General features: G+C 49.9%; 1 protein-coding gene across 1 annotated transcript in view; it reads left to right on the top strand.

Moving 5' to 3' along the window:
* GPRC5A (G protein-coupled receptor class C group 5 member A) overlaps window positions 1–12,821 on the top strand; it is a 34,726-nt gene extending 21,905 nt beyond the window's left edge. Inside the window, exons 2-4 of the mRNA XM_004716221.2 lie at window positions 8,993–9,921; window positions 11,461–11,519; window positions 11,936–12,821. Coding sequence (XP_004716278.1) covers window positions 9,000–9,921; window positions 11,461–11,519; window positions 11,936–12,028 — 1,074 coding nt within the window. The 5' untranslated portion in view covers window positions 8,993–8,999 and the 3' untranslated portion in view covers window positions 12,029–12,821. The remainder of the gene's footprint in view (window positions 1–8,992; window positions 9,922–11,460; window positions 11,520–11,935) is intronic.
* The last annotated feature ends 8,659 nt before the right edge of the window (window positions 12,822–21,480 follow it).

The following is a 21,480-nucleotide window of genomic DNA, read 5'->3' as shown; positions in this document are numbered from 1 at the left end:
ATTCTGACTCATGCACTTGGGCAGGTTGTCGGGAGGCACCTGCCCGTGGAGAAGAGACCACTGTCGGGAGAGTCAAGGGTCAGTGAAGGAAGACAGCCCTCAGCGAGACAGGTGGACACAGTGGCTGCAGTGGCCGCCAGCCCAGCATTGTGAGGACGGTGTCGGACTGAGCCTGCTTCATCCGGCTGTGGGTCACCAGGACTCAGAGCCCACTTGAGGGCACCCGGCAACAGCAACCACGAAACAGCAACAAGAAAGACCTCAAAGCCAAGTGCAGGAGGGGTGGGGAAGAGCATGCTGATGTGAGACACTGCATGGAGGAGTCCTAATAAAGGTCACATTGTTTCAGGGAGCAGAGTGCGGTGAGGCATGAGACTGCAGGGGCAGGGGGTTTACATTTGGGGCGCTTCTCCACGGCTGCCAGTGGGAAGTCGCTCTCAGAGGGCAAGACTGGAGGCTGGGAAGTCAGGCTTCGGAAGTGGCCCAGGTACAGATCGGGGAGTGCTGGGGAGAAGTGGGTCTATCTCAGAGGCCTCTGTGGAGGTGGCATTGATAGGACTTACAGGATGAGTTGGTTCACATAGGACAGATAAGTCATTTGCCAGCTCCATGCCAAAAGGTCAAGATGTATAAAACCAAATGTTCGCCATCTCGACATTTTTCCATGCATGCAGTTCACTGACCTTGGCCATATTCATTGAGGAACCATCCCCACTCTCTTTGCCCAAATGACCCCTGAGCTTAGGGAGTTCAGAGTGCCTAAGCTGAGACTCCATTTTACTCTCCCTCCCTCCCTGCAGGGAGCTGCCTCCGGGGGTTATCTTGGCTGTAATCTTTCCAGGAGCAGATCGCCAGGTCTCATCGCCTGTGGGGTTGCTGGCTGGATTTGAACTACCAACCTTTGGGCCAGCAGCTGAGACTGTGGGCCAGGTGTTTGGCTGTTAACCAAAGGTCCGGGGTCAAACATGCTAGCTGTCCCACTCGAGAAAGTTGAGGTTGTCCGCTTCTGTGAAGAGTCATTCTCAGACCCTGTAGGGTTGCTATGGATTGGAATTGACTGTGAGGTTGATGATTTTTGGTACCCAGTTATGCCAATAACAACCCCTTTCTTCTGGAAGCTCAGTTTACATGTATGAACATCCCTGTAAGGCTAACACTCGATGCTAGTTGACTTTTTGAACCTTCTAAAGCCCCGCTGGAGCCCTGGTGGTGCAGGGGCCACCCAGCAGGCTGCTAACCGCAAGGTCAGCAGTCCCAAACCTCCAGCCGCTCCTTGGGAGAAAGACGAGGCTGTCTATGCCCGGAAAGAGCTTCAGTCTCGGAAATTTGCAGGAGCCGTTCTAGCCTGCCTATAGGGTTGCTATGGGTTGGCCTCGCCTTGCTGGCAGTGAGTTGAGTGAGTGTGGACCCCATCAGAGATGTCCATACGATCCAATCACCATGACACGTCGACTCACCCGGGCTCAGCGGCTCTCAGCTCAAACTACCAGCACTTACTATTGTTTTCTTTGCGGCTGGTCCCTCTGCAGTCACTGATCGCGTGGACATTTCTGGTCTCTCAGCTGCAGTCTTGTGGCAATTAGCATCTGTGACCGATCCCAATCATTCTTTTGAAGGATGAAGTCGTAACTAAAAGAAAAGGAGACAAATCCAAAAAGCTTCCTGTCCATTACGAACAATGGTAGAATTCAATGTGCAACTATTTTACAAAGCAATTTTGTTCTTGGTATTTGTGTAATCTAAGAAATACTGCCTGTAAGCAGTTTATTACTGTATCTATCAGCTGTGAGTCTTAACATGGATAACAAGTATTGCTAGCGAGTCTGTTCAGTCTGGTGTGGCAGGAGGGCCGTGGGGGTCGGGAGCATGACACCCTGAAGCTGCTCCACCCACCGGTGACACCCACCGGACATGCTACTGCTTTTCTGGACAGTTCTGCTTGTTACCGACACTGGCACCTTTCCTTTGCCGTTGCCTGACTTAAAGCATCTGTGGCATTTTAGACCTGCTGTGTTATCCCGATCACAGTAGGGAAGGGCTAGAGGAGGTTCGGGAGAGGTGAGCTAAGAATGAGACTTCCAAAAACATTAGTCACCCAGATAAAAGTACTTACTAAGAATTCCCCCATTCCCAAGGACAATTGTGAGAGAATTGGGAAATATGAATCTCGTCGGGCTATTTGAGAGTAAGTCATTTTTAAAGTGTGCTTAGGTTCAAAGGAAGTTTCTTTCTTTTAAAGATAAAGAGCTTGTGAATAAAATTATATGGTACCTGGGATTTCCTTGAACATTATCTAGTGTGGAGTGATAGACAGCCTTCATGGGTGTGTGGTTTCTGTTTCCGGAACCACCCATCCAGTGCTGTGTAGTCACTTCAACTCCTCCTGACCCCATGGCGACATTGTAGGCAGAACACCACTGCTCCCCAAGGGTTCCAGGCCTGGAATCATTACGGCAGCTTCGTCGTCTGCCTGAGAGTGGCAGGTGGTGAAACCTCGGACCCTGGTGTTAGCATAACCTGCTCTGTCAGCAAGACTTCTTGTCTCCCGATGAAAAAGTTCTGGAAATGACAGTGAGGTTGGCACAACATTGTGATTACAACAGTCACCGAATGGGATACTTAAAACATCTTGCCAATGGAGAACTTTATTCAATATATTTTACCATAGCAATACAAAGAACAAAGAAAGGCAGACATTGAAGATTAAGGGGAGAAAAGGAAGACAGTGGTAGATGTGTGCGGTTCATTACACATAGTTGTTGCTGTGAGGCACCATCGAGTGGTTCTGACTCCTAGCACCCTCTGTACGACAGAAGGGGACACGGCCCGGACCTGCGCCGGCCCCAGGGGTCCCTCTGTCTGAGCCCATCGTTGCAGCCACTGTGTCAATCCATCTTGTTGAAGGCCTTCCTCTTTCGCTGCCCACTGCTTTACCAACACGGTGTCCTCAGGGACTGGTCTCGGATGATATGTCCAAAGCACAATATGCTCCTATCTTTATTTTTGATTTGGTTTAGAAATTTCTATACAAAAAAATGACTAGTACAGAAATTATTTTTTTAAGATAAAAAAACCAGTGCAAACCCATTGCTGTCAAGTGGATTCCAATTCACAGGACAGAATAGAATGCTCAGGGGATTTCCAGGACTAGAAGTCTGTATGGAAGAGGATAGCTTCATCTTCTCCTGCACAGCGGCTGATGAGTTTGGACTGCCCACCTTGTGGTTAGGAGCCCAGTGCTTAACCCACTGTACTCCTTGGGAATCATCATTATTAATTTTTCGACACGTTTTTTTTTTTTAAGTAGCAATTTTATTGGCACTTCATCCCCACATCATAAAGAGCCTTACAGTCATTACCCCAATCAATTTTAGAACCTTTTCTTCTTCCTTGTACTTGCTGTTATTCCTATAATTATTATTTTTTAATTGTGGAAAAAATAGACACAACAAAACACTCTCCAGTTCAACAACTTCTACAGGTGTGATTCAGTGCCATTGATTATACACTTAGTGGTGTACAACCGTTCTTATATCCCTCTCCAAGTTATCCACCACTATCAACATAAATTCAGTACCCCTAAACATACTGCTTCTCCTTCACCTATGGTAACCATAGGTTACTTTCTTTTTTTTCCTTCTAGTTTTCTTGATAGAATCTTCACATATCATGTACTTCTATAGTTAAATCGCTTTTTAGAAGAGTTGCATATAAATCATCATAATCAGTTCTAATGGTCCTTCCCCCTGACTTCCACTTACATTTCCTTTCCACGGAATCACTTCATTCATTGCTTGCTTCCCAATCCCCCCCTCTCCCCTCCCCCATCCCTGTAAACCATTGCCCAGTTCCTGCCTCTAGGTGTCCCCGCCTGTGCTTCCACTGGGAACCTAGCAGAAACACAAAACACAAACAAAATGACAAAGAAATAAGAATTCTACAATGACAAAAATAGAAAATAGAGAGTAAGAAAGAAGAGTCCACCGACAATATTAAAAAATCCAGAGAAGAAATTTCTGTTATGGAACAAGCGAGAAATATTTGAGCCCAGAGCAAATTCTGGGTTCGGTCAAGAGGGAGGTCGACTGACCGAGTGTCCATCCACCATAATCAAGTTCACAGCCCTCTCTGATGGTAAAGCGGTTACAGTCCCTCACCTGTGGCCAGAGGGGAGCTGCCAGACTCTGGCAGCCAGAGAGGCTTGATCTGACTAGAGACTCTGCAGATGGATTTGGGGCTCCCACGGTCCTCCCTAGCCTTCTACAAATTGGGTTAAACAAGGTTTTAAAGCAGTGGTTCTTAACCTTCCTCATGCCGTGACCCTTTAATACCCTTCCTCATGTTGTGGTGACCTCCCCAACCATAAAATTATTCTCGTTGCTACTTCATCACTGTCATTTTGCTACTGTTATGAATCGGGCGACCCCTGTGAAAGGGTCGTTCAATCCCCCTCGACCCACAGGTTGAGAGAACCGCAGTTAAAGGCCCTTCAGGGACTGTCTCTCCACCCTCTGTGATGATCGGAGTGAGAGGTGGTTCAGCTGGGAGACGGGATTTCTTTAGCATTCACTCCTACTTCCCATTGTGCTTGTCAGACCCTGGGCTGTCTGTGGTTCCTGGAGGCTTTGAGACAGACACGGCCCCTCCCACACAGGTTCAGCGCTAGTCCAGTCCTTCAGCAAAACTTCACCAATCTCTGTCAAGCTTTAGACTTATCAAATCAAAGTCCTTCATAATCATCAGGTAATTATGACCACAGTTATAGTCAACAATCCTTGAGGGGTGGGGAAGGAGCAATTGGCCGGGAGTGGCCGCAAGGGTGAGAGAACAGACAAGGGAAGAGGGCACCAACTTCCTCCCGGGCACCACCCTTTATGAGTCACCTGAGAGGGCGAGGCGTGGAGAGGTGACCAAGGTCAGTGAGGATAAACCGCCCAGGGCCCTTCCCTGGTACATAAGTCAAATCCTGTCAAGTGGATTGAACTCGCAGAGACCTGGTTGCACAGGGGAGAAAGGGCCCTTTGGGCTTCTCAAGCTGCAACTACTGACAGGGCAGGAGGCCTCATTCCTTTCCTTCGAACAGCTGATGGGGTCAAACCAACCTTTCAGTGAGCAACCCAGCTTAACCCATTGTGCCACTGGGACACTGTTTCTTGAGCACGCCGGTCTTGAGTGTGACGGGGTTTTCACCATAGGGCCGTTTCCCCAGCCCCACCCCAATGAAGAGTGGGTGTTTGCAGGCAGGCAGCTCAGACATTGCACACTTGTAGTTCAGGGGTGGGAGGGTTCTGTGGTTGGTATCCATGAGCGGCTCGGTGGGAGAAAAGGCCCAGATTCTGCTCCTGTGACATGATAGCCTGGGGACCCCTGGGGGCAGCCCTGCCCTCTCCGAAGGGGCCTTCCATGTTGGACTTGATTTGACGGCATGTAACAAGTTCAGTGGTTACCTGTACCCGAACCTCCTTCCTCCTGCATCCGCGGGGAGGTGGGACACAGCGCACACCTGTCTCTGGGTTCTGCATGTGGCAGGGCTGTGCAATCCATGGGCTGTGGTGTCAGAGCCAGTGGGCGACCGTGCAGGAAGTCCTTGGGGGCTGCCCATGAATGAGCTCGGCGGCAAACTGAAAAGCTAAAGGCTTGAGGGCACCCAGAGGTGCTTCAAAAGAAAGGCCTGGTGATCTCTAAGAACCCAATTAAGAAAAAAAAAAAAAAAAGAGCCCAATTAAGGGCGGGGGCAGGTTGACTCTGACTAAACCATGGCATCTGGTTTAGAGTTCGAAAGCAGTGTGAGAAAGTGGTGGAAAGACGTGGGGAGTTAGCAGATTGTCTATCTTTCCTACTACGGCAGGGGACATTTCCATTGCCCACCCCACCCCCATCATTGAATTTCCAATACCTAGAGGAGTGATTGGCAAAAAGTGGTGCTCAGTACTATTGTGTGGATGACGAGATAAGACAGAATGGAACTTGGGGAGACAGGCACTGCCTTGCAGACCCTGGGGAGCAGTTCTACTCTGCCCACCTGGGACGACAAGAGTCAATTGCCTTGCCAGCCCACTAACAACACCAATATGGCGCACATGCACACAGGTGTTTTTCCTCCCTCTCCTCCCCCCTAATTGCTATACCAATACACTGACTCTACCACAATTCTCATCTCATTGCACATCTTTAAGGGAAGCGGGGTGGGGGGGGGTTTGAAGTCCCTGTCTAGCTCGAATAGTCAACGATGGCTCCTTCCCACCCTATTGCAGGGCTCTCTCTTGTGGTGGGTCTTGAAGAAAAGGGATGGAAGGAGGAGGCCACTGGACCCTGAGTGGCTGACACACCGTCTTAGGAAGTGCAAGTGAAGTACTTTATAACCTTTAGGGGGGTGTGGTACAGGCATAGGAGCCTGGGGTGTAGTGGTTTACAGGTGGGGCTGCTAATCACAAGGTCAATTATTCAAATCCACCAGGTGTTGCTCTGGAAAAAGATGAGACCTTTAGCTCCTGTCAAGATTCACAGCCTCAGACACCCACGGGGGCAGTTCCGGTCTGCCACCTAGGGTGGCTATAAGTCTAAGGTTTTAACATTGGTAAAGAGGGACACCATTGATAAAACTCATATCCTGGCGAAATAGCCACATGGCAGCCGAAAACCGTCTACCCTAGCTTGTGCATTCTTTCCAAAAATTGGGACTTTTTAAAAACGCCAGAGGATGCGGGAAAAATTGTTAAAAATCGGGACTGTCCTGCCAAAAGCGGGGCGTCTGGTCACCTTATATAAGTCAGAAACGACCCTGAGGTGCAGAAACGATGAGTGGGTTTTATCTTCGCTCAGCTGATGCTCTGTAGCTTTTCTTGTTCCTTAACCCAGCCCTTCCTCTTCTTTCTGATTTCCTTCTGCATTTTGTTTGCACCTCTCGAGTGCTACTGCAGACAATACTTATTCACTGATGCTTCCCTTATTTCAAGAAAAAAACAAGACAATCTGTTTATGGTGGATTAGGGGAAGGTCTCCGGAGAAGATGATCGGGTTCGCACTCAACAATCCATATGCATGTTGTTTCACTTCACCCATTGTGCCACCACTCACCTCGCTTCCTCCCTGTTTCCCATCCCCGCCCTTCTTCCCTAACCCTCTGGGCTTTGTCCTTGGGTAAATGCCGCCCCTTTTGAGCCGAAACAGCTGATGATCCCAACACCGGACAGGAAAGTTTCAGACCACCAGGGAGACGGAGGGCCACGGTGTTGGTGTCTTACCAGTCTGTCTGATAAGTAAGCCTGGTCTATCATGAATCTGAGTTCTGTCCCCTAGTCCACTCCTGCTCTATCCTTCTAATGTGATCCTTGTTAGAGCACTTGGTGGGGGAAGCTGGGATCACATCGTTCTTCTGGTCTCAGGGCTGTAGAGACTGATGCTTGCGTGGCTCATTAGTCCATGGAATTAATCACGTCCAGGTGCGTTTTGATTTTCATCACTCTTCTCTCCTCCCTTTATTTCATTATCTAACTCTAACTTTGACTTGAGGTTTTACATATAATTTACATACCATATAATCCAGTGGTTTGACTCTATTAAACGTTGTGTCATCATCACCCCAATCAATTTGAGAACATTTTCTTCATTTTTGGACTCACTCTGAGTTCCCCATTCCCCGCATGCACCGCCCCCCACCAACCTCCTCTGCTATAACCCTAAGAAACTATTAATCTAGTTCCCATCACTATAGATTTACCTACGCCGGATGATTTCATACCAACCCACTCTACCCTCAACAAGAACAAAACAACACACAGTGAGACCTCAAGCCAAAAGAAAGCAGAAACTTACAAAGTGAAACAAATGAAAAATGAGTCAAAAAGGGAAGATGTTAAATTTTAGCCAATCTCTGCATTCGTTCACTTTGTAATGTACTGTGTGTGTGTGTGTGTAGGTTGGGGGGCCAGGGGCAAGGTTAGTCACATCCCTGGACAATGGCCCAGGGGAAGTCCATGGTGCCTTAATCACTGTAGGGCAGTGGTTCTCAACCTGTGGGTCGAGACCCCTTTGGGGGTCGAACATCCCTTTCACAGGGGTCACCTAAGACCCTATTTCTGATGGTCTTAGGAACTGAGACTGGGTCCGCCCACATGCAGATACGCCCACATAGGGGGCACCACAACATGAGGAATTGTGTTAAGGATCGCAGCATTAGGAAGGTTGAGAACCACTGCTCTAGCCCATAACGCTCTAGCCCATAACGCTCTCGCCCTCCCTTCCCCTTTCCCCTCTGGTGACCACCAAAGAGCATTTCTTTTAGTGTGAAAACATTTTCTTGATTATAATAGTGACTTCATACAATATTTGAACAAGGTTGCCGAGTCAAAAAGAGATGCTTCCCAAGCAGTGAAAGCACCTTCGTTATCTAAAGTGGTTCTGAAGGAGGAGGGGCCTCTTCCCGTGTTTTCCGGGGCGAGAACGAAACACCCTGTTTGCCACGTGTGTTTACCCGTCACAGAGTTCTCGCTACGGTGGCAAAATCTACAGTCCACATAAGGAAAACACTTCTGTTAGCTGGGAGAGGAGGCAATTCTTAGCAGATATCTGAAATGGGGTCAGAAGTGGAGCAAAAGAACTTGAGGCTGATACAGTGTGATGAAGACACTGGCTTCGATCTTGGCTATTCCCAGGCTCACTGGTTCCTAAGAAAACACTAACCCCAAATCCCAGAAATGCCAGCGGGTGATCTGAGAGGTTTCTGAAGCGAGGAGCCGAAAGGTGTTGGGGTCCCCAGCTTCAGGGCAAAGATGGCCATGGTCAAGTGGAGGGAGGGGGACATGAGATGTGCTCCTTCCCTTCATCAGTCTCTAGAATTTGTCACAAAAGGTAAGGGAAAATGAGTCGCTCTATTTAACTGAATAAGTTTAGGGGCGGAATACTGTCTCAACGTGCATTCTGTTCCTCCTCCTTTCGCAAGACCTTCCTTAGGAGTTCAACCCTCTCCTCCCTCCCCTTTGCTTTTATGCAGGACCAGCATGTCTACAACACCTCATCCTGGTTGCCGCGGGGACCTGCCGTTCAAATACCACAGACTCTGTGATAGAAATGTGATTTGGGGCATTGTCCTAGAAGCCCTGGCTGGGCTCGGGGCCGTGACCTCCCTCACCTTCATGTTGGCTCTGCTGGTCCTCATCGGCAAGGTGCAGGACTCCAACAAACGGAAAGTGCTCCCGACCCAGTTCCTCTTCCTCCTGGGGGTGCTGGGGGTCTTCGGCCTCACCTTTGCCTTCATCATCACACTGGACAAGGAGACGGGGCCCACACGCTTCTTCCTCTTTGGCATCCTCTTTGCCCTCTGCTTCTCCTGCCTCCTGGCTCACGCTCTCCACCTGACAAGGCTGGTCCAAGGGAGGAAGCCCCTCTCCATGCTGATGATTCTAGGCACGGCCGTGGGCTTCAGCTTGGTTCAGGATGTCATCGCTGTGGAATACCTTGTGCTCACGATGAACAGGACCAACACCGCCGTCTTTTCTGAGCTTCCTTTCTCTCGTCGCAACGAGGACTTTGTCATGCTGCTCATCTACGTGCTCACCCTGATGGCACTGACCTTCCTCATGGCTTCCTTCACCTTCTGTGGGTCCTTCACCGGCTGGAAGAGAAACGGGGCACACATCTTCCTCACCATGCTCCTGTCCATTGCCCTCTGGGTGGCATGGATCACCCTGCTCTTGTATCGTGTCCCTGGCAACAGTTGGGATGATACCATCCTCGGCTCAGCCTTGGTTGCCAATGGCTGGGTCTTCCTGTTGACATACGTTGTGCCTGAGTTCTGTCTGCTCACCCGCCAACGGAACCCCATGGATTACCCTGTGGAGGATGCTTTTTGCAAACCTCGGCTCATGAAGCACAGCACCGGTGTGGAGAACAGAGCCTACTCTCAAGAGGAAATCAGTCAAGGTACCAGAGCCAGATGATGATGGGGCGAGCCATAGACATTATCAAGTAAAGAAGGGATGGGGAGTGGGGAGGAGAAAAGAGGAGCTGATAGCAAGGGCTCAAATAGAAAGTACATGCTTAGAAAATAATGATGACAACATATGTACAAATATGCTTGATAAATTGATGTATGGGTTGTGATAAGAGCTGTAAGAGCCCCCCCCAATAAAATGATCTTTTAATAATAATTTTAAAAAGCAATAGGGAAATATTTTTTTTTTTAAAGTAAAGAACATGTGAGATTGCCCAGGTCCCGTCTCTTCTAGAGGAACCTGGTGGCATAGTGGTTATGTGTTGGGTTGCTCCCCATAAACAAGTTCAGCAGTTCAAAGCCACCAGTCTTCTTGGGAGAAAGATGGGACTTCCTAGTCCCTTAAAGAGTTACAGTCTCTGAAACCTGCAAGGACATTTCTACCCTGTCCTCTAGGGTCACTATGAGTCAGAATTGGCTCTAGGGCAGTGAGTTTTGGTCTACAGAATAAATAAGGTGCTCAGGGATCAAATATTGCCTAAAACCATCCAGTTGCCTGGAGACCAGCAGAACCAGAAATCAGTCTCTGGAATCCTCGTCTCACAACTCTGCACAATCCCGTATACTTCTCTCTGAATTGAGGTAAGTTGGAGCCAAGGGATGGAACGAAAGGACTAGAAACATTCCTAAAGACAAGTAGATGAGAACGGGATAGAAGAAGACCAGGCATCCCTTTCAGGACATTGAGAATGGAGGCGAAGGGCGAGCCCATCAAGCCAGCCGGGTTCCTGCAGTGGGACAGAGGAGAAGCAGAGGAGGAGCAAGCCCTTTTGATCAACCAGCAGGAGTCTCCATTTGGCCTGGAGAGCCACGTGCTGGTGTGGGCTTCTAAGTTTGTGGGAGGGAAGAGATCTTCTCTGACATAAAGAATCAAGTGATCTGATGCTTGCTTACCTGGAGTTAGGAGAGCCAGGTATCTGTGGCTTATAAGCAACAAGCGGCTGGCTACCCGATAGCCAGAGCCTGTCCTCATCAACAGGGCTCTCTCCGCTGGGGTCCCGTGCTGACTTGCTCTTTGGTTGTGCTCCTGAGAAGGCAGTATTTTGAGACGGGGTGAGGGGTCTCTGAGGCTCAGCTTTTGGCTTCCAACTCACAGTATGCTTTCTCCCTTGTCTTGAAGCTACAGACGCAAAGCTTCTTGGTGGCTTCTAGTTACAGTGGTGATGCCTTTGGGAGGGGTCTTTATGGGAGGTGGGGCTCAGGCCCTGCTTTGGAAGTGGAATTCCTTAGTAACCTCCTACGGTTAGTTAGCCATTTATTTAGCCAATATTGTGCAGCTTCTCGATCTGGTCCTGGGCTCGGTACTGGTTGAACAGAACTGAGCCCTTCACCTCAAAACCGCTGCAGTGTCCTGGGGGGATAGGCCACGGGTGACCAGCGTGCCACCTTGATAGCATTGGGCGAGCTCAGGTGGGAGTGCAAAGGAGGGCCGACTGGGTGCTGTCATGTCTCCTCTCCCTCTGTTTCAGGCCAGGAAGAGATAGGCGATGTACTTTACGCCCCATATTCCACCCACTTCCAGCTGCAGGTAAGCGGGCTGGTTCTCCTCTCTTTAGGGCAGTGGTTCTCAACCTGTGGGTCGCCACCCCTTTCACAGGGGTCCCCCAATTCATAAGAGTAGCAAAAGGACAGTGATGAAGTAGTAACGAAAATAATTTTATGGTTGGGGGTCACCACAACATGAGGAACTGTATGAAAGGGTGGAGGCCTTAGGAAGATTGAGGACCCCTGCTCTAGGCCTGCACCCCAGGAAGTTGGGTGCAGGCGTGGTCCTGGCACTGATTTCTAGATGGCTGCCTTGGGTGCAGGGTGTGTCTAGTCTCATCTTACCTGCCTCCGGGTTGAGGTGGCAAGAACTTTCGCCCTCGGGGTGGGGCGGGGCTGGGGCAGAGAAGGGGATCCGCCTTCTGGCAGCGGCTTCAGGACAGCATTGCTTCCTTTCAGAATCGCACTCTGCCCAAAGATTTCTCCATCCCACGGGCTCAGACGCGGGCCAGCCCGTACAATGACTATGAAGGCAGGAAAGAGGGCAGCTAACCCGCCGTCCGTCCGTCTGTCCGTCCGTCCGGAAGCTGGGACCACTGCAGTGAAGCCGCAGAGCCCGCAGGGAGTGCCAGTGGATCTGGGCACAGTCCAGGGCCTTCTAAGAACGGGCTGTGACCGACCGACCGACCGACCGACCGCTCACGAACCAAAGAGCTCGCGCCCCTCCCAGCCTGACCACTGCTGTTCTGCGCGGAAGGGTGTGGGGGTCAGTAGCATTGTGGCATTTTCTTTGGGCACGCACTCAGGCTATGTCATTGGAGGGGGGGTGAGGGTGGCTCTCTGGCAACTCAGGGTCATCATCGTACGATCCCCCGTCATTTTACGTGTGACTAAAGTTTGGTCATCGGACCCCCATGTTGACCCTTTCGTCTTCTGGTGCCCATTCATCTAACTCACGGCTGGTTTGGGAGCACCACTTGGCCCAGAGGAGGACTGTAAATCCGAGCACAAACAGCCAAAGCCGCCCCGGCCTCACCCTGTCTAAGCCGGCGCTGGAAACACTTCTTACCTGAGCAGGAGAGGCTCAGGGTCACCCTGACTACTCATCTTGGGGGGGTGCCCTGTCACAGGCCACTTCTCCTGTGCCCTCCCCAAACTGCTGTTAATCCCTCGACCTGTTCCAGAACGCTTCATCCAGAGTTCCTCCGGACCACACTGTCCCCTGCAGGCCCATGCCGCCCTCCCCAGGAGCCGGTGTGCGGGTGCTTCTGGCTGTAAATTCCTGGCACTGGATCCTCTCCCACCCCTGGCTCCTCGGCTTGCTGTAAATAGATTTACACTGTGCCCCCCTTGTGGCTTATTCTGTAAGTGGGCATCGTCCACTCACGGGGCAGTGGCCATTGTGTCACTTATTGACCACTCCCCACTGGAATACCCAATAAAGGTGCGGCAGGAACTCTCCTCTCGGCAGCCTCTGTGCAAGCACTGAGCAGGGGCCCTGAGGTCAGAAACGGTCCCGTCACCTGTTGGTGGAATTCAAGTTCCAAGTCCCATTCCACTGGGCTTGGACTTTGACCCTTCTCTCATAGGTCTCTCCTCCTGTTACATAGAACACAAAGGTGTTTCCCACCAGGTTTTAGGGCTGCCAAAGGCATGGATCCTGAGGTTTGGCCCCAGGAAAGCACTGGGGTGACAGCGTTGGCCTGGGGTTTGGTGGCACTCAGGAACGACAGGGAGGGGCCGCACAAGGAGGTTCACCCAGAGGTTTAATTTTAGGAGGGGATGGCTTCAGATCCCTCATTTGACAGAATTGGTTCACAAAAATCCCTTGGCCCAGACACCTGGCACATAATAATGATTAATAATCCAAGAAGCAGCTCTGTGGGGCCTGACAATGGCAAGCCTTTCTTTGCAGAGGGAACAACAACAATGATCTTGATCCCTGTACCCAGAAATTGAATGGCATTTAAAAATCTGCGAGCTGAGTCAGGGATGTTACCTCCTAAGAGCCCGACACCATTTTTCATCAAAAGGACAACCCAGTGTGGGACAGATGTGCTACAGGCGGGCAGCCGGGGTGAGGTGAGATTGGGGTGACTAAGGCGCTGAGTTAGGGCTACTTAACATGCCACAAATGTTTGCCTGACAGTATTTTCCCGCCACCAGCCTTGCTCCTCACAGTAGCCTGTGCATGTTGAAAAGGGGGATTAACAAGTCATGACTTGAGTCCCTCTCACGATGATGCTGTTTTCCCCCAAGAGGCCCTGACTCAGTGAGGTGTGCTGAGAGTGGAAACATGATTTCACACACTCCCCAAATACGTACCCCTCCCCCGTCCCTCTTGTGTTTTCCAGTCACCTCCTGGCAACCCCACGCAGACCGACCAAGCCAGTTGTTTTGAGTCCGTTCTGATTCTTGGCAGCTGCGCACGTGCGCGGCAGCAGGGGAACCGTGCACCACAGGGTTTGCAGGCGCGGGTTTGGGGAAGTAGATCGCCCGGCCTTTCTTCCAGGGCACCTTTGGGTGGATTGGAACTGCAGCGGAGTTCCTGAACTCTTGACAGTGTGGGGTGGGGGAGGGAGTGGCTGCATCCCTCACATCAGTCTCTCCCAAACACGGAGAGGACGTGGAAACAGCATGCGTGAGGGCTGTTTCTCTTCTAAGCAATAACGAGATCTCCATCGATTTTGGACAAGTAGGCTACCACCTCACCTAGTTTTCTAGTCCTCCGGGCTGTTAAACCTTCTGCAGGTCTCACGTCATTTATGCACACAGGTAAGCTATTTTGTGAAGATGGGGCAATCTCGGGCTGGACGTTTTGGTACCCGAGAATCCTTATGATCCTGAGAAGGGGGTTTCAAATCCCTCCCTATAAACCTGCATCTCTCCCGCTGCTGAAATATGTACGATGTGCCAATTTAACCCAGCCTGGTCCTCGGGTGATGTCAGTTGACTGATGGCTGGGAACCCACACGGTGTGTCCTTTAAACTAAATGGGTGATGATGTAATAAAGTGGAACGTTCCCCCCCCCCCACTGTCATTGTCAGATGAAAAACAGACGGCCTTACTCTGCCTCAGAGAGCTGTCCCATGCTGCGATACCGCCTGGCGCCGCTTGATGGCGGTGAAGCCCCAAGCATCTTCCCTTGGGGACTCAGCGTCTTTCCAAACTCCCTGCCACCCAGTGGATGCCGACTCATACTGGCCCTACAGGGCACAGTAGAACAGCCCTTGTGAGTTTCCCAGATGGTAACTCTTACAGGAGGAGAAAGCCTCCTCTTTCTCCTTCTGAGCAGCTAGTGGTTTCGAACTGCTCGCCTTCAGGTTAGCAGTCCCAAAGCAGACTTTTAAAGCTGTTTTCTTAGAGCACGGCCCAAGGCTGACTTGCAGATATTCAGTAGGCTTTACGTAAACCTATTTTATTTGAAAAGGCTTGTATTTATGAGCTATTCACTACCCCCTTCCCACCATAAAAAACTACTTAATAATTTTGGCAGAGGGGGCCTGGTGGCACAGTAGTTAAAGCACTCTTAGCTGCATGCCTAAAAGGTCAGTAGTTAGAGCCTAGTCTACTGGAGTAAGAGGTGACAGTTTAGTGTGCAAAGATCTACAGCCTTTGACACCCCTCTCCTAAAGGGTCTCTGTGAGTTAGAATTGACAGTGGAAATGGGTTTGTTTTTTAAAAATTATTTTGCAGTTTCATTGCCCTTTGTCTTATTTTTGTGTGTGTGCAAAACTTTCCAAGGTCTTTCCAGCCCATTTGCATGCAGTCTGGCATCTGCACAGGGCGGGGCCTGAGACGCTGCTGTAGGAAACTCCACCTGTATCTCAGTGGTGAGAACAGTGGCTGTGTGCCGGAGCACAGCCCCGACACAGCACAGCCTGGCCTGGGAACCGCTGTTTCCCACGCCCGCTGCCTTTTCCTTCCTTTTGCACCCTGGCTGTGGAGAACTGGCCTGCCCCGCCCGTCCTTCCCTTCCTGCCCTGTGCTCCTCTGCTCCTACGAAAGGCTTCAGGGTTTCCACGGTTCATCTGAAACATGGGGAGACAGGCACACCCCACCTGGGTTGGCTGCCTGTCACAGATACCAGACATGGTGTCTGTTGCCAATGGAAGGTTTGTGGCAACCTTGTGGTCGGCGAGTCTATCAGCACCGTTTCTCCTGTAGCACGTGGTCACGTGGCATCCCTGTGTCACATTTGATCATTCTCACAGCATTTCAAAAATTTTCATAATGCTGTTGCACACGGAACAGGCTACTCCCACCCCTATACAAGCAAACCCACGGCCACCGGATCCATTCTGACTCACAGGGACCCTGCATAGGGTTTTTGAGGCTGTTAATCTTTATGGGGCCAAACAGTCTCATCTTCCTCCAGCCAAGTGACCGGTGCGTTTGAACCACCGAACTCTTAGGTCAACAGCCCAATGCCTAGCCCACAGTGCCCCCACGGCTCCTGGAACAGACCGCAGGACAGTGTGAGCACAGCTTGCACACCCACACGGGGAAGACAGAACAATGCGTGCGACTCTTGGTGGTGATGGTGCTTTGCTGAGGTGGTCTGGGGCCAAGCCCGCAGCATCTCTGAGGTATGCCTGTGTTTCAGAGGCATAGTGGCATACTGCTTACATGTTAGGCTGCTAACTGCAAGGCCGTCGTTCAAAAGCACCCGCTGCTCCGAGGGAGAAAAACTGGGCTTTCTACTCCCGTAAAGTGTTACAGACTCGGAAACCCACAGGCGCAGCTCTACCTTGTCCTATAGGGTCTCTATGAGTCGGCATAGAATCAAGGGCAGTGAGCAGACTCAGAAAAATCTAACTTTCTCAGATGTTGGCTGCTGAGATGGGGGATCTGGGAAATGCACCTCCACTTGTCAGGGGATCTCTTTAGAAGGCCGACTTCTCAGTCATTTCCTGGAGTTCCACTTAAAGCAGAGCAGATAGTCTATGGTCCTCTGTAGCTACAGGCTGTTCTGTGTGTACAGACAGTCTGAGTGTCCACGGTCATGGTGGCTCACTGTGGCTTCTGCAACCTCCTGATTCCACAAGCTGCTAGTCCTGTCAGGGCGGAACATTCCAGAGCCTGTGCCTGTTAAGAGTCTGAGGAGTTCTCAGAGCTCCTCTAGGGGCACCTTGGCAGCTCTCGTTTTGCCACGAGGAGACCCAGGCCCTAGGCACCCATGACTAGACCTCTGGCTCTTCCTGCTCTTAACACCAGTGTGGTCCATTGTAAACATGCTTGGTTTCCCCCAAGAGGGCGTTTGGATAGAGACTCAAATAAAATCTTTATATTCACTCTACAGGCATGCCTCTCATTTTCCCTTTGTCGCCACTGCTTTTCCTTCATCTGATTTCTCCTCCCTCTTTTCCTCTCCCTTCTGCATGGCAGCTGTAAGGAGAGGGGTCAGCGAGGGTCAAGGGAGAACGTTCTCGGGCTAATGAGAGGCATCCCTCTGCAGCCCCCAAGCACAATGCTGCCCCCTTTGGCAGAAGCTGTCTAGGAAAGGAGGAATGGCAAAGCACAACAGACAATGTTGCCTTTTCCCCAGCCAGCATGTCGTTGTTGATAAGGGCCATCAAGTCGGTTCCAATTCATAATGACCTTCTACGCCACAGAAGGAAACCCTGCCTGGTCCCGCGCCCCCCTCGCGATTGTTCCGATGCCTGAGCCCATTGTTGCAGCCACGGTGGCAATCTATCTCCTTGAAGCCCTTCCTCTTTTTTACTGCCCCTGGACTTTACCAGACATGATGCCCTTCTCCAGGGACTGCTCCCTCCTGACACACGTCCAAAGTCTGTAAGACGAAGTCTCACTGTCCTAGCCTTCCAAGGAGCACTCTGGCCGTACTTCTTCCAACACAGGTCAGCGTGTCCTTCAGGCCATGGTATGTTCAATACTCCTTTCCAGCACCACAGTTCAAATGCACCCATTTTTCTTTGGTCTTCCTTATTCAATGTCCAGCTTTCACACACAGATGGGGCTAAATTCCATGGCCTAGGTCAGGGTACTTCAGTTCTCAAAGTAATATCCTTTTCTGTACTCTCTAAAAAAATTTAATACATCATTTTATTGGGGGCTCTTCCATAGATTATAAGAATCCATACATCTATTCTATCAAGCAGACATGTACCATTGTTGGCACCAACAATTCCTAAACATCTTTTTTTTTCTGGTTTTGCATTTATTTTTTTATCTTCAAATATTATCTTTTTGCCCATTGATATCAGCTCCTCTTTTTCTTTTGACAGTCCACATGGCCACCCCTTAATATATTATGTATGTATTATTTTTATTTATACATATACCCTTAAAAGGTCTTGTGCAACAGATTTACCCAATGCAACACATCTTTTGATCGCTTGACTTGCTGCTTCCATGAGCATTGATTGTGGATCCAAGCAAGACGAATTCCTTGACAACGTCAACCTTTTCTCAATTGCAGGATAACCTTGCAATGTCCCTGAGTCAAACAGCCCGACCTGGAGCCTCTTCTTTCCTTTAGGACAGAGTTGCAGTGCCCCCTAGGGGTCATGTGCCGACCCTTCAGTACTCAGGCACTCCTGGGGCAGTCGAGGGCAGCAGATTCAGAGGAGGTCTCTGGAAAACCATGGCAAGCAATGTTGCGTGTGTGGTGACGTGGCCGGAAGTGTTTGCCCCGAGCTCTGTGTGGCACACACTAAATCCAACTCCACTCTCTGACCGAAAAGATGAAGAGCCTTTCATGGGACTGGGCTGGCACCTGCAGAAGACCAAGCTCCCTGGTCCAAGTTGCTTCTAGTTTAGGTTCCCCTCCATCATACGGTTTATTAATGTCTAGATTAAAAAAATCAACTCGGTTCACACAATTTCTCTTCACTTTCAGAGGTGAAGGGCTTATATCGTTTCCCCCTGGGCCAGGGCCTTGTTGGATGCCGCAGAAAGCATCTGACAAGGCCACGTGGCCACGCTCTGAGTCAGGAGGGCAGGGAGCGTCTAGCCCCACAGCCTGTGATTTCTGTATGGGAAGCGACTTCCGTTCTTGCTGTAAGAAGAAATCATTCCAGATCAGCTGTTTTCTTCCCCCACAAGGAACTGAAATAGAAAAAACATCAGGTATTGACTTTAGGATGACATCTTTACGAACAAGGTGGCGAAATGCCCGGATGATCAGTAGCATCAGGTAGAGTCACAAGTCAAGCGTGCCGGGAGGGACACTTTCTGTGGAGGAGGTCTCTACGAGTATCCTCTAGGACTCTGCTTTGGATCTCTTTGGATAATTTAAAAAATGAATCATTTGAATACAATAAAGCATATTTATCAAATTTTATACACGACTTCAAATTAGGAAAGATGGGATAGAACCAGAATACAAATGCATTGCTATGGGCTGTAATGAAGTTCCCCAACCAAGGATTTTATTTAATAGATGTAAATGCATTCATGCCCCCAGAATGTATTATATAAGTACAGGTTGGAAAGACGTGGCTTGACAGCAGTTTGTGTGAGAAAGATATGGGAGGTCTAGATGTTTATATGACTGATAAAAGCCCAGGGATGTGGCTCAGCGGCCAAAAGCAACTGCAGGTAGCACAGATACAATGATGAGGTCTAGATCAAGGCGTGCGGTGTTCCTGCAGAATTAGGGGCAGGTGACACCACTGGGAATATTAAACCCATTTCTGCACATCTCCTACTAGTGGCGGGGCTTCTGTCAGAGGAGCTGTTTTAAGAATTACACAATGCTGTTCAGAATGGTTGGTGAAAATGGAAATATTTCGAGAGAAGACTGCTTTGGAAGGGGGATGATCATCAGCATTATCACGGTGGTAGTTACATCATCTGGTATCACTTGAGGCTATTAAGAGTGAAGGGTGAAGTTTGGCCTGTCAATCAGGTTGCAGCTTGATGACCTCATTTGGAGGCACTACGGAGATAGCTCACTGGAGGCCAGACCCACACTCTCCCTGTGAGACATTCCTGTTGACAAGTCACATGAGCTATGCTGAGAGAGCTATGCTGAGAGAGCTATGCTTTGCTCCACGGAGCTGAAGGAGCTACGTGGAGACCCACGCCAGCACTGAGATCTTTCCACTGCCACTGGATCCACAAGACTTTCCATCTACTGGCCTATGGTCTTCCTGCATTCAGCATCATTACATGTGTTGCATGAATCTGAAGAGGAATTTACAGACTGGTATTGGACATATGGGCTAATATCAATCCCACTTATGAATTGATGTGGACTGGGCTGGGGTGTTTCTTTAATATATAGTTACTCTTTGATATCAAGTTCTCTATTACACACATATGAGTGTCTCTGGGTTTGTTTTTCTAGTTAACCCAGACTAACACAATTGCTAACATTTATTATGTGCTTTTTTTGTTAGTACAGTTTCTCCTCTCAGTGTTTTACTTGTGTAGTACCATGAACACCATATGAAGTACTGTTACTCTCGTTTTATTTAACAGGAACCCTGGTAGCATAGTGGGTTATTCATTGGTGGCTAGGCACAAGGTCAGCAGTTTGAAACCACCAGCTGCTCCGAGGGAGAAAGATGAGGCGTTCTACTTCCACGAAGAGTTGTAACCTGGGAAACTCACTGGGTCAGTCCTATTCTATTCTACAGGGTGGCTCTGTGTCAGAACCAGCTCTATGGCAGTGAGTTTGCTGTGGGTGTTTATTGAATACCTACAGAAATGGAAGCTTAGAGAGGTTAAGTCTTGCTCATGGTGATACAGCCAGCACGTGGCAGGAGGGCCAGGAGGGCTGCCACTGCATCTCGAGCCACATTCCATGTGGCCTCTGACGGTGTTTCATACAAGCAGCCAAACAGGTGGGTGTAATTTAGGATTCCAGAAAAGCTTCCTGCAGAATCGTGTGTTATTTCTTGGCGGGAGATGGATGACACTGTGCTGGGAACCTTATTTGGAATTCTGTGTGAGGGGTCGGCTCATGGCAAACCCATGCACAATGGGACTGGACCATGTGATCCTGAGCGTTTCCATTGGCTGGTTTGGGGAAGTAATCCACTGGGCCTTTCTTTCCAGTCTGTCTGCATCTGGAAGCTCCCTGAAGCCCGCTCAGCAGCACAGCAGCCCACAAGCCTCGCGGAGAGCGGGGTGGTGACTCTGCTTGACCAGGGGAGTCTAACACGGGGTTCCCACACGCAAGGGGAAATTTACCCGTGAACCACGGCATCCTGTGGACTGGACACTGTAACCTTCAAGAGTTTTCAAATCCATTTCTGAGAGTTTAATTCAGTATCCAGAGAGGGGTTTTCAGGTTCACGGCAGTTTCCTCTCCTTTTCCTTCCCACCCAATCACTTCCTGTGTCATCGGGTGAGAATGGAAAGGCTCTTCCTTGCTTGGATGGGCCCTCCCTGTTTAGTGGGGTGATAACCCTGTCCGAGACATGCAGCCTCTGCCTGAGATAGGGCCTTATAGTTCCCCAGACAAAAGCTACCATGTTCTCTTACTGAGTCCGTGTTGTCCTTTGAGGTAATTCATTAAATGGAAAAGGACCGTATGATTCAAAAGGCTGTGGGTTGAACTTCCACAGCACGAGGTTAGCCATTGAAGTCAGAGGCCCATGAACTCTATGAAGACTTGGGGGCCAGGATGAGGATCAGAGGAAGCACCTGACTGTACTTAAAACACACGTGCACGTGTACACACACAGAAAGAAAGAGAGAGAGAGAGTGAGAGAGAGAGAGAGAGAGAGAGAGAACAAATGAGCATAAGCCAAGGCTGAGTTCCCAAAAAGGTCAGAGTGGGGGGAGAAAGAAGTGAAGTAGGAGGCAGGGCTGTGTCAGCAGAGGCCAAGCACAACAACAAGAAAGAAAAAGCATATTACGGTAACGTTACAGACTTGCGGGTAAGGAACTCGGGAAAATAAATATGAAGTTACAGTTCCCAGAGTGCCATGAGCTGGCAGCAAAAATGGGCAGATGTGTTCGAAGTCGTCACAAGCGTCTGTCCTTTCCTCCCCGGTTCCAGCAGGGGCTTCAGGACCTTCTGGAAATC

This window comes from Echinops telfairi, unplaced genomic scaffold (assembly GCF_000313985.2).
Source record: "Echinops telfairi isolate 266 unplaced genomic scaffold, ASM31398v2 ScPeMD7_1957;HRSCAF=2489, whole genome shotgun sequence".
Lineage (NCBI taxonomy): Eukaryota > Metazoa > Chordata > Mammalia > Afrosoricida > Tenrecidae > Echinops > Echinops telfairi.
Note: the sequence above shows the minus strand (reverse complement) of the source record. Positions and strands in the feature narration are given on the sequence as shown.